This window comes from Plutella xylostella, chromosome 21, assembly GCF_932276165.1.
Source record: "Plutella xylostella chromosome 21, ilPluXylo3.1, whole genome shotgun sequence".
Classification (NCBI taxonomy): domain Eukaryota; kingdom Metazoa; phylum Arthropoda; class Insecta; order Lepidoptera; family Plutellidae; genus Plutella; species Plutella xylostella.
The window spans coordinates 8,479,290-8,493,484 of NC_064001.1; the positions used below are offsets into that span (position 1 = coordinate 8,479,290).

Sequence of the window (14,195 nt, forward strand, 5' to 3'; positions counted from 1 at the left end):
AACAAAATATGCCCTTTATTATTTACGCCGACTTTGAAACAATGCTTCAACGTCATCAAGGTTGTGAAGCCGATCCCAACATTGCGAGCACTAGCACATTGCAACAACATGTCCCGTCAGCATTTGGTTACTATATTGTTTGCACTATGGATGAAAAGTATAATCGGTATGTTAGCTATCGCGGTACAGACTGCGTGTCAAAGTTTGTTGAATGGCTTTATCGAGACACAAAGCAAATATATGCTGTTTTAAAAAAGAATGTAAAAATTATATTTACAGAAGATAATCTTAAAAGTTTTGAAACTGCTATCCGCTGTCATATTTGTGATCATCTTTTATTATTCGATAAAGTTCGAGATCATTGCCATATCACAGGTCTTTATCGGGGGGCGGCTCACAGTCATTGCAATTTACAATTTAAATTACCAAACTTCGTTCCTATAGTTTTTCATAATTTATCAGGTTACGATTGTCATTTGTTTATTAAAGAGCTAGGCGCAGCGCCGGGTGCAATAAAAATAATACCCAAAACCAAAGAGAACTATATTTCTTTTACAAAATATATACCGCTATCGAAAAATGAAGGTATCCAACTTCGTTTTATCGATTCATATAAATTTTTGGGTACTAGTTTGGATAAACTCACGAAAACTATGAAAGTAGAGGAATTCTCCCTGTTAAAATCATTTTTTCCTATTGAGAATGAGTTCAATTTACTTACTCGCAAAGGCGTTTATCCATATGACTACATGTCACAGTGGGAACGTTATGAAGAGAAAGATCTTCCCCAAAAATCATATTTCTATAATTCAATCAGTGATCAAGATATTTCCGATCAAGATTATGAGCACGCGAAAACAGTATGGGAAACCTTCTCTATAAATGATTTGGGTGAATATACCGATCTCTACGTAAAAACCGATGTATTGCTATTAGCCGACATTTTTGAAAATTTCCGCAAGACATGCAAACGATATTACCAATTAGACCCAGCATTTTACCTCACAGCTCCTAGCTTATCTTTTGACGCGATGCTTTTAAAAACTAAAGTTCGATTAGAGTTACTTAGTGATTTGGCAATCGTCCGTATGATTCAGGATGGAATACGAGGTGGTGTATGTATGTGCTCCAAGCGATATGCTAAAGCAAACAATAAATACATGCCTGATTACGAGCCATCACTGCCCGACTCTTTCATTATCTACATTGATGCCAACAATTTGTATGGCTTCAGCATGTCAGCATTATTACCTCTATCGGATTTCAGATTTTTAGAGCAGTCAGAGGTGGATACTATAGACATCGCATCAGTTCCCGATAATGCAACTTTTGGTTTCATTCTTGAAGTTGACATTATTTATCCCGAAAATTTACATGATGACCACAACGATTTTCCATTTTGTCCCGATCGGTGCACAGCTCCCGGTGGAAAGAGCGCAAAACTAATACCAAATTTGTACGATAAATATAGATATGTCATTCACTATGTGCACCTAAAAACGTGCTTAAAACACGGTTTAAAATTGAGGAAAATTCATAGAGCCATTACTTTTCGTCAAAGTGCATATCTAAAACAATATATTGAACTTAATACACAACTGAGGCAGCAAGCGCAATCAACGTTCGAACAAGATTTTTTTAAGCTGTTAAACAACAGTATATTTGGAAAGACTATTGAAAACACTGAACGAAGAGTAAACGTTCATTTAGTAAATCAATGGAACGACAGTCAAAATAAAACAAAAAAATTCAAATCAGCTGAAAAATTAGTTGCCCGACCAAATTTTCATAGTGCATCTATTTTTTCAGAAAATTTGGTTGCAATCCAAATGAAACCTGAGCGAGTGGTTTTAGATAAACCTATTTACATCGGGTTCGCCGTTCTAGAGTTGTCAAAAAGTCACATGTATGACTTCCACTATTCCATCATTAAACCTATGTACGGAAAACGAGTCGAGTTGTGCTACACTGACACAGATAGCTTTATCTACCTTTTATGGACAGATAATTTCTTTCAAGATTTGAAATACCGTCTTCTAACTCACTTTGATACGAGTAATTACGATATTAATAATAAATATCTTATTCCTCTGAGAAACAAAAAGATTCCTGGACTATTTAAGGATGAGATGGGAGGAAAAATTATCACGGAGTTTGTAGGATTGCGATCGAAACTATATTGCTTCAGAACTTTGAATAAAACCATCAAAAAAGCTAAAGGAGTAAAAATGAGTGTTATCCGTAATCTAGATTTTAGTAATTATGAGCAGACCTTATTTGAAGGTAAAGTGCTGCGAAAGAAAAATATTCTTTTTAAATCAATAAAACACGAAATTTTCACTCAAAGCGTAAACAAAGTCGCATTATCCAGAAATGATGACAAACGTTTAATTAATCGTAATCAAATATCAACTATAGCGTGGGGTCATACCTCAATATTAGGAAAATAAAAAAAGATTGAAATTGACCATTAACTTATACACCTACGACCTTATTAATAAAAAGCGAATCGATCCTTCAAACCATCTCCAACTAATTGTTTTGTCCCTTTCCATTAAACAGTGTATTATAGTGCGCGCGGAACTAGCTGCCCGCGCCTTAGGTATGTGAGCGGTGCACGGTGGGACGGGGAGGCGGGGCGCGGCCAGCTAGCCCCGCGCGCACTATAGGCAAAACAGTTTTGAGAGTTCGATTAGGTTTTTATTAATAAGGTCATTAAGTATAATTAAATATGTTAATAATGTTTTATAGGATATAAGTATTAGCTGTAAGAAACTAACATAGAATAAGCAACATTGTTACTAATAAATTATGGCTCTTGTTGGCTGAAATAAATGGTTTAGAAAAATAATTAATAATAGTTTTAAGTCTAGCCTGCACGAGGAAGTTAAATGTTGTTTACCCAAATGACGAGTACAGTAAGGGGCAGAGACACCTGACCCCCTCAGAAGCATTGTTACTATGAGCGGGGGGTCAGGTTTCTCTGCACCTGACCGTACGTTTAACTTTATCGTGCAAGCGAACCTTAGGTTAAGTTTAGTTTTAGGTACTTATTATTATAATTAGGTATTAAGTGTATGTGTATGTTATAATGAATAAATTTTAGTTATTATTATAAGTTCTGTTTTATTTCTCTGCTTTTTTCATTAGGAAAATAAGAGACCATTAGAATGCGCGGGACTAGGTTGAACGTCAGCATTTTTTATGAACGCTAATGTAGGTTACTTAATGTGCGCGTGCGCGGGGGCATGACCGCAGTTTAAACAGTCAGCAAAAAATAATGACAACAACTTGGTTAAGTTGTAAGCTACTCACTCCTATACGATTTCATAGAGATAGAAAATGACTGCTTCATTTACCGATACGTATATTAAGTGAAGCATTTTTTACAATAGGACTCATGCTTATTTTGATCGAGTAAAGGAGAATACCATTTTGGCGAGAACATGTCTATTTCGGTAAGTTTTAATTTTACGTTTTAAAACAGTTTTTGTCTTAGTGTCAGCTTCCTAAGTATAATTTATTTAATTATAATAATTATTTTTATTGTCCATAGATCTTAGATGAGGCTGATCTGACTGACCCCTACTACTATGCACAGAACATGTTGGAAGGGCTCGAGAGCGATGTCGAGGAAATACGGAATCCAGGTCCTGCAGACGGCGGGAAGCGGAAGAGCAAACCTACGAGAAAACGGACTGCAAAAGAATCCACATTGAAATCATATGTGGTTAGCAAGGCAGTAAAGAGAGGTCATCGCTTAGTGAAAATAGAAGTGTTTGATCTAAATGAGTGTCAGGACACAAATAGTGAAAATGCAGTGTTAAGTGCTCAATACGTGGTTGTAGATCCCGTAGATGAAGTAATGGACATGGCAGAGAATATTGTCAACAAAATTTCAAAAAAGATGTGTAATAATTATTAGTCTATTTTTAAGTGTATGTGATAATAAATATAGTTTGGTTTTATAAAAATAAAGGCATTTTTTTATTTTATCAACATTTATTACATAAAAAATCAATACCTACTTAATTATTAAACATAGTCATTTTATTAATTAAACTAACTTAAAGTAGAAATACCTAATAAATTATCGTAATACCATCGCTTAACACAAAGCACATTTTTTAAGGCACAGACATTTTTGTGGTTAAAGCAATTGAATTTTTTATCTTTATCATATTTTTTACATAGAGTTTCAAGATTAGGACATCCTTGTTCTTCTATATCTATGACTGAACAAAATGGTGATAGTTTTTTTACCCAATTAATCTTTTCATAACCTTTGACAAATAATGTTTTATCGAGCAATACAGGTTTAATCAACCTTTTAAATTCAAGGTAATCTACGAATCCTTCACGCCAGTAAATTCCTCTATTTCTTTCCAACCATCTTACTTGTCTTTTTTCACTATCAGTTAAAGTTGAAAAATTATATGGAGGCTTTACTAAATATATTTGCGTAAAATCTTTAGTAGCTATTGCAAACTCTTTAACAATGAAGTCGTTTTTATAATTATAAAATCCTTGTAAGTCAACGAAACTGTATTCAGGATTCATGTTATTTTTTTCACAATATTTGAAAGTGGCTTATACTCGATTATACAATCGTTTAGAATGAGGCAGTAGGCAGAAGTATGATCAGGAATTTCTAAGTCACTTTCTAGTTCTATACGAACGTCTACAGGACCAGTTTTCAAGGTTTCGTTTTGTCTACAACAATCAATTACAAATAAAGGACATATATCCTTGAATTCTTTTAAACTCAACAACGGTTCACAACGGTGTCCGTAATAAGACTGCTGGAATTTAGCATACATCTCGTATAATAACAAATATCTGTCGTCTGAAAAGTTTACGTTGAGGCTTTCATAGGGAAAGTAAGTAGAATTTAAAAAAACTTTAACGTCACGTAAATAACAGTGATCAAACTGTGACATATTTCCAGTTCCAATGTTTTTTCTTTCTGTTTGCAGACCTATTATAACAAAGCGTGGCTTTTCTATTTGCGATGAAGTTTTTATTGACCAAGTGTGTTTTGTAGTTCTGGGTAACAGAGGGTATTCATAGAGATCCCAATTCCTAAATCCTAAACATATAGGTCTATCTTTTTCTAAATATCTCAGCAAGTTAACTCTCTCACGATCTGAAACTTTTATATGTGGAACTCTCCATACTATTTTGTTAATTTTTATATCGTCTAAAACTTCATTTGTGCTTAATTTTATAGCATTTAGGTTTGTATTACTACGCAGAAGTATCAACTCATGCTTACAATTCATTATTATTTTATTATAATCCTCTGCAAAACCAAGAACTTTGTTTAATGGTATACAAACGGAAAAATGGCCTGTTGTATTTTTTACACCATTAGTGTCCCACCCCCACAAACGCGACATTTTGGATTCATTTTCATTCATAGATATCAACGATTTCATAGTAGTTGTAACACCAACATTTTTTATTCTATCAATTTCAACACCATTTAGTTCATAACGAATATCTTGAAAAAGAAAGAGTATTGAATTGTTCACAAACTCCACACTACTTACTCTTTCTCTTTTATCTCCGTTTGGGCGATGTACATTAACCGAACCTTCTATGTATAGTGTACTCGCTGATGGTAAAACGTATAAGTCTTGCTGATTAATAGGAATGCGAATCTCATCATTTTTGTTAAAACTGTTTATGTAAGGCTTATACGAATGAACTTCATAGCTTTCAATGCTATTATCATGAGCGATGGGATCCAATATGTTTAAAATAGTCATTTTATAAGTTTGATGGCTTTTAGAAACTGTTTGTTTTCCTTGGTTAGCTTTTTCCTTTTGGTAGGTGGTTGCTCTTGCACTGTATGTAATGCAATGGGAGCTTTACATCTAGGTTCAAACCTTATATTTATAAAATCAATCATTTTCGTCTCAAATGCAAATAGAGCTGTAATTCTTCTTGTCGAAAATTAATAACATTATTATTTGCATCTAAAATCCTTATATTGATTTCACTAACAGTGTCTTGATTAACCGGAAAATATATCAAGTTTTTCGGAATTTCTATGATCCTGTATCCTGGTGGTACACTGGGAGCAAATTCGTAAATAATATGACTAGGTTTTCCGTTTATATAAGAACCGCTCACGATATCACATTCGATTCGAACGATGGTTGTAGAGAGAATGCTCACCGGAAAGATAGATTCATGTAATATATTGGCTTTAAGTAATTCATTTCTAAACCCCAATATCCTCCCAATTGAACCAGCTTTCTCAAAATGAATGTCTTTAGAACAAAATATCTTCGTACTCAAAGTATTATTGTTGCATAATAACTCAAACGTACAACCAGGTAAATTGGTTTTCAAAAAGTCACTAATATCCAACAGTTCGTAAGATCCTTCCGGAATTTTAATGACTTCGTTATCACCATAATAAAAATTGTTATTGTTTTTATCTATGTTAGGTATTGAATTGAAGGTTGAAAAAAATACTAGTCCGCACTCATATTCACCTCCAAGTTGTAAAGCTGGAGAATAATATGTGGACAAAGCTGATTCGCGACCAGTAATTGATAGTGTGAATGACATCGTGTTAATGAGAATATTTATAAGCAAAACCTTATTTTAAACGTTTTTCCAGAATTTTCTAAGAAACTTAATACATAAGTGCCCGCAATTATAAAGGTGACTTTTTTGGCAGTTTTCATAATTATAAAATACAACAGTTTTCTTTGTTAAATAGTTCAGTAATTCTAAAGGTGGTTTTAAACCATAACTATCGAAATACTCTGCATAATTATTTACTTTAACATAGGCTACCCAGTGAGTTCCCTCATTAAGCGAAATATCTAAATTTAGAATGGCACATTCTATATAATTAGGCTTACTCGGCAAAGTATCTCTCATATAAACACCGCGAAAATATGGTATATCACGAGTGTAATTTAATATATCAATGTTACTAAGAGCTCGCCTGGGTAACCTTAAAACTAGTTTTTTGAAGATTGTACACATAATCCTTTACCCTTTTTGTAAGGTTTGATGAATAAACCTTTACCCAAGGCGATTGATTCCATCATCTTATTGTGGCGTTCGGATTCGACAATACTTTTTTGAGCTGACTTGTAATCATTTACTGCTTTAGCTATTCCACCCACACCACCAGCTAATGAACCCAATGCGGATAGTCCAGCAAAAATAGGAATTAGAGGAAGAATTCCTCCTGTTTTAGGAATGGGTATAATTCTAGGTAATTTAATGTGATTATTTTTATGAAATATTTTTTTTGCTGCAGAATATGCTAGTTCTATAGCGTGTTTGTTAGTTTTTGGTTTGAGTTTCTTCAGAAGCGTTTTCAATTTAGACACCGAAGATTGGAATGACTTAATTCCAGCACCTGTTCTAATTTTTGCTTTCATAATTTTATTTACCAACCAAGATGCACTTTTTTCGCCTCTGCTAGCATCTTTTGATTTTAGTCGTTGTTTTGCCATATTTTTTAACAGTAAGTCGGCCTTATGACGATCTCTCAAATTCGAATATTTTGTGTAAGCAATATCGTGTTGCATGCACGCGTTGTCTAAAGGGTTAATTCCTTTATCACCTCTTTTCAAACGTTCTTGCAAGCGTGTACCCGGTCCGCAGTATTGATAGCCTGGTAAGTGTAACTCTACAGGCAAGTTATTAATAAATGAATTTATAAGTCCTTTCCCTTTCATAACTAGGTAGATAATGAAAAAAATATGTTTGAATCCATAATATATAATATAGGTATACCTACCTAGTACCTCAGTTATTTATGATATTATTTTTATCGATCCAGCTGTTTTCATTTGGGTTGAGACCGAGCCATTTGACAAGAACCTTATTCCCACTCCTTTTAATAACCTTTTCAACCAAATAAATATTAGGGTGATAGGTTTTTTGAAGTTCATATTCATAAAAACAACCTTTTATGGGAACTTCATGTAGGTCTTGTATGTAATAAGTAGGCGGCTGAGATTTTATTACTTTGAAAATCTTAAACAATTCGGTAGACCAGTTTGGCGTATAGCCCTTTTGAAACTCTCCTTTGTACTTACTAATACGAACGACATCACCTATATTAAACTTATTTTTTTTTACAGGTAATATTTTTTTACATTTTTGTATATTCTTTGCAACAACTGATTCGTTTAACTTATTAATTTCAGATGGTTTATGTTTTGTAGTACGATGAACGGTATTATTATAATTATTTACTACATCACATAAAGGCTTCCCTACCCATTTATAGTTTCCAGTAAGACTAAAATGTTTAAACAGCTTGCATTTTAAAGTTCGTATGAGTCTTTCTACTATGGATGCTTTTTTAGAGGAGTATGTTGAATAATGATTTATATTGCATCTTTTCATAAGCCGTTGAAAGATGTCGTTGTAAAACTCTGTACCCATATCTGTTTGTAAATTTGTAGGTGTACGTCCTTCTTTTAAAACTTTTTCAAAAGCTAGAGACACTTCAGTTTTTGTTTTGGTCTTTAATGGAGCTGCCCACGCATATTTAGAAAAGGCGTCAATAACAACTAATACGAATTTAAAACCTTTGTTATCTTTGTGATAACTTTTAATGTCAATCAAGTCCGCTTGCCATAAATCATCAATTCCTTTTAGAATAACTGATCGACGTGGAAAATTTTTTCTGGCTCCTTTATGAATTTCATTAACAACACCTTGTTTACTCATATTGGTTTGGTCATAAGATCTCTTAGGGTTACTATTTGATCTTTTATAATATTACTCGCGTCTACCTTGGAACACTTTTGACTCAACTGTTGCTGCATGAGACTTATTTGAGTTTTTATACTTTTAAGCTCTGCAAGAAAATCTTCTCTTTTACAATAAATGTTATTGTTTTGGTCAACATACGCTTTATTGACAGCTTCATCGGCATCAACAGCTAATTTCAATCCTTTTAATCTTCTTTGTTTCAAATCATAATCACCTGATTCATTTTGAAAAAGCGCTTTATTAAAGGATATACATTCCAAAGGGTCTAATACACGCATTCTTTTATGGACATGATGTCCAAATTTATCGATGTTCATCATGCGAATGAAGTGAAGGTTAGCGTTATAATAAAACATAAAATAATTTGTATAAGTATTTATTCAATTAATATCACCACATTTTTTTAATTGTTTAATGATTGATAATATTTCATCATCTAATCCAGTGTTACCAGCGTCTCTCGAAGCTATTAGTAATTTTAATGTTTCAACTAAGTCATTTGGATCGTTCCAAAAAATGTAATCCACATTTTTACCAACTTTTTTAAATAATGGTATGCCTTTCCCTTTAGGAGTGCTTTTGTCTAGATGTGTGGATTTAGTGACTGTGGGTGATGCTAATAATGGTTTTATAATTTGTAAATACTTGAATCCTCGGTTGCTATTTGTTGGTTGACTTAGATCATATTTACGTTTATGTGCATTCGTGGATAATAACATGGATTTGTAATTTTGTTTATCTTCTTCAGTAACTATACTCAAATCAGGTTTCTTTTGGTAGAGTAATTCAACCAAACCTCTTGTTTTACTGTATGACTGTCCCGCTATTTTAATTGAATGGTCGGTTATGGTAACACGTTCCGATCCAATCATAGGTTTTCCCTTTTCTAACCTGATTCCATAAGGTACATCATTGAAAACTTCTGATGACAAAGACCACGATGAAACAGACTTCGGAGTTGGCGTCGAAGCAGCATCAGAAGTCGTTTCAAAAAATAAATCACTTATGTTATTTCCAGTGCTTTGTTCTAACTCAGAATCACTTAAAGAATGATCCGAATTAATATCATGTTGAATTTTATTAGGTGACAAATTACTAATAGGTTCATTTTCAGACAATTTTCTTTTTCTTGGAAAAGTTATTTTTGGCATTACATCTTCACTTTCACTTTCTTGATGAATTTCATCATTTCCTCCAGCACTTATATAGTTCTTTGTCAGCTGCTTTAATGGATCCGTCACTGGTTTGAACATAGATTCTAATGCCATATCAGAATCTAGTTTACTATTTTTCAAGCTTTGCACCTTCTTTTTGACTGCATCAGCAGATTTAATTATTTGCTGTTTTAATGTTTTTTCGTCATTCATTTTTACAGATTTTGTTACTTATCACTTAAGAGGAAAATGTGAAACTGTTTTGTTTACTACCAAGAAGCGTTATTTATTCAATTCAATCATCCACCATAATAAAAGTATCGAATTTTTTTCTGTAGCAACCATTATTTTTCTGACAGTCTTTATTTATGACCAAGTAGCTAAATGAATCTTTCCAAACACTGGAACACATTTCTCGAAATTGTAGCCAGGTCATATCAGTGTTCACATGTTCATCATACACATGATGGAGATTTATATCATCCTGCTTAAATAAGATGATAAGGTTTGCATTGTCACGAATCAACTGTTTTGGAACTTTACTATAAGTTTGGTTTAAGTAAAAACAATCTATATTTTTATGTCTTCCCATTGCAAAATAATCACGAATATTATTTTGATTCTCACATGCTACATCATCAAAAATTATGACAGAATTCTGAGAGGCATTATCAGGACTTACAACTTCTTCGTTATCATGATATTTAAAATAACTTACTCCAGGGACAAGACTCATAACCTTTTCTAAAAATATGTATTTTGGTTGATACAGCGTTTTTGAATACACGTAAACGTTACGAAAATGTAATCCTTTAGGGTGTAAAAGTAGTCCAATAACTAAATTTGTTTTGCCACAATTAGACGGTCCACAAACTATACAGCGAATAGTCTTTGGTAAAAGTTTACCATGACGGAGTGGTAATTTGTCCGAACCGAAATTGATTTTTTCAAGGTGTAATGAAGTAGGTTGTTTAACAAATTTCATTATGCAGAATGTGTAACCTAACAGCAAAGTTTCCAATGGTAAAATGTTGGAAACGTATCCCACCTTCGCTATTTATGTACTCACGGTTCTGATGTATAAGGTTGGCTATAAAACCCGCCACCTATTTATTCTCCTTGCTGAAAACCATTTTCGTTCATCGGTTTGACCAAGACGGTTACACTCCGATATTATTGGGTGTTCTATTACACCTTGCATTCGATTGGGCGAACGACGAGACGCGCCGCCGTCGGCGCGGTGAGAAGTGAGCTCAAACGAATGCAAGGTGGAATAGAATGCCCAATAATATCCTACTGACAACTACTAAACCCCTTCTATCGTAAAATTCCCACACAAAACAAAAGTCAACCCTCAAATTACAACCATTTAAACACAAAAATCCGATCCAAATCAGGGTTCCCCTAAACAAGCACGACTCCATGTCATAATTGGCTGTGGTTAATAGAAATAGACCATTAATAACAATAACAGGTGTCCAAATACCATCACAGGTGTCGGCGGTGGTCACGCGATGGTAAACTTCATCAATTGCTGGGGTATTTTCCCTTGAACTGATTAGAAGAATATTGCAGTAATAAATTCCCCTAACATTCAGCATTAAAAGTGGCATAACTTTTTTACAACTAAGCTGATATTCATTAAATATATAGCTAAGAACACTAGCGGTAAGTAAGAGGGGACCTATGACCCAAAAAAATAACGAAAATCGGTTCATCAGTCTAGGAGCTACGCTACCACAGACAGATACACATTTACATTAAATTTATAATACCCCTAGGTACAGGTGAAGAGGTTTCGTATTCCTGAAATAAACTCTTATCTTCTTAGTGATCGTGAAGTACGGTAATGAGATGGGAGTTAAATTGGAGATACCTATTACAAAAATCAAATTCCCAAGAATCATTGAACGAAATACTATCGATGACACGGTCATTAATTACCAAGACTCAGATTGAATCACATATCACACAGCTCCTACAACGTAAAACACCCCTCTTCCCATCACCCCCGGTAATAAAGTCCAGCCTTCCATCTATTACCAACATGCAGGTCAAAAAGTCAAAGTTTCGTAACGTTGGCAGCGCTGCAGGTACGTGGGAAACCTGGCAGTGATGTGGGAAGGTTGGCTAATTGTCAGGTGCTTGCAATACGGATAATTAGGCAGTTGATAGCTAACGAGTGAGGGTTGCTGCTGATTGGAGCGAAGTGTGAACATGACTTTACATGACGTTTAGGGACTGTCGTGGTGATATTAAGAGATTTAAGCATTGATAATGGGGGCAAAAGAGTTAATTTAAGTGGTATTTACGACCATTTCTTCACTTATCTTCTTATTTTTCTAGTAGAGGCACCTGAGGTACAATAGAGGACTAACGTAATCGAACTGAAAATCTGAAATTATGTTCCAGACTTGTATGAACAATTATGACCTCCAGGCCTTTTGGATTCTAGACGAAACGTTCCAAGATATTTATGAAAAAAAAAACAAGGGGACAGTTACATAAAGCAAACTTCACCGCTTGAAAATGCTTCTATACCGAAAAAATAAAAAATCAAACAATAATTAGCGAACAAAAATGCAAGAGTCCCACGCGAGTCAAGTCAGCGTGACGTCACACCGGCCGGGGGTTGGCAACACTGATTTGCTACCACCTGTGAGGAAGTGATCGCCGCTGTCATTATATTGACATGTCATTCGCATTGTGTCGTGAATCCGTGATTACTGTGATTCCCGCCACAAGTAATAATAAAGAGTAAGCCAAACAAGGGGTAATGAAAATAACGTTTTTATACAGAATGTTGCAAAAGTTTTAAGTATACCAAGCCAAAATTGTAATCATACATTATTTGTACACTATAGTTATAGTGTACCAATACAAAAAATCCAAAAAGTTCAATAAAAAAACTTCTCCTAATTCTTCTCGTCCTTCGAATAATTTTTAAAACTACCCTGATTCATCTAGATTCTAATGGTATGCCACAAGCAATAGAAAAACATTACCTACTCTACCAATACAATTATAAATTTATGCTCTATCAATTATAGGTACCTCATTTACCAAATTCATACGCAACTGCTTCCTCCGGGGCGGGTGTCGTCAACTTTAGGTTCCGTTCTAAGCAGGTGTGGTCCGTCGCAGGTCAGGGGTGACCAACCGTTGGTCACGCGCAGTGGTCGTCTTTGTGGTACACCAATTATCAGTGACAGGCCGCGGTCTAACGGATGTCGAGATTTTTTCACGCTTTGATTGTTTTAAACTGCTGTCGTTTGTTATGAAATGGCAATGTGGGGTTTTGCATTGGGTGAGTAGACATGTTTCTATAGACAGCTGCTTACTTATACTTTTTAAATAATAATATGGCGATTCAAATTCGACACTATCTATAAATTTAATATAATAATTCCACATTCCTTTTACATAATTTTGCCTTGTTAAAATTTATTCATAATATTAAGATGTTTAGTTACAAAGATTATTTAATTAAATGCTTAAGTTTCTTTATGTAACTTTTTAATCTGAAACACAGGAAAAACTCTGTTATTTCCTAGTTCAGAGCAGTATTTCACCTACCTTTAGATTTAAGGGTTGACCTATTTTTAAAATATGTATTAGGTACCTATAGTTATCTGAATAAATTTATTCTTATTCTTATTCTAATGACCAAGGCCCATAAATATAATCAACAAGGGCTTAATATGTAACGGTGTTATCACGCGTTAACAATTAAGGATTCTTACAGGATATATAAAGTGGCGCTAGCTCCGCCGCGCCGCCGGGAAGGTGCTTTATTATAATTAAATAGACTAGGTATATGAATTGCAGAAGCAAACTCTGGCACCAAAATCTCAAATCTTGTAATAGTAATTGTACAAGTTCATTGAAAATATTTTATCAGCTCTCTTTTACTATAGTGCTACCTCATACATGGTAGTCATAACATTTTTTTTGCTATATCCGAAATTCCGAACCATATAAGCCAACCGTAACCTACTTTTACACGAGAAGACAGCCAGCGTTCTCCAAAGCACAATCACATAAAATTTCAGTAGAATTTCAGTAGCACACAGCCTATGAGCACTGGAGGTGGCGGTGGGCGGGGCAAAGGTCGTCCAATGAGGTCACAGGTCGCGACCCACGACCTCTGTATACAGCCTTTACGTCTATATTTATGTTTGTGTCTGTGCGTACCGCGCAAACTCCTTCGCCGATTGATTCGTAAGTAAAGTACCTAAAGTTGAACGCCCCTGCCTGCGGGCGTGCGTAGAACGTACATTG

At 34.4% G+C, this 14,195-nt stretch overlaps 1 protein-coding gene across 1 annotated transcript; it reads left to right on the top strand.

The window, feature by feature from the left end:
• The first annotated feature begins 3,169 nt into the window (after positions 1–3,169).
• LOC119693395 lies at positions 3,170–3,957 on the top strand. The gene is made up of 2 exons (XM_038116725.2): positions 3,170–3,458; positions 3,557–3,957. The coding sequence occupies exons 1-2, from the start codon at positions 3,447–3,449 to the stop codon at positions 3,923–3,925; spliced, it is 381 nt and encodes a 126-aa protein (XP_037972653.1). The 5' UTR covers positions 3,170–3,446; the 3' UTR covers positions 3,926–3,957.
• The last annotated feature ends 10,238 nt before the right edge of the window (positions 3,958–14,195 follow it).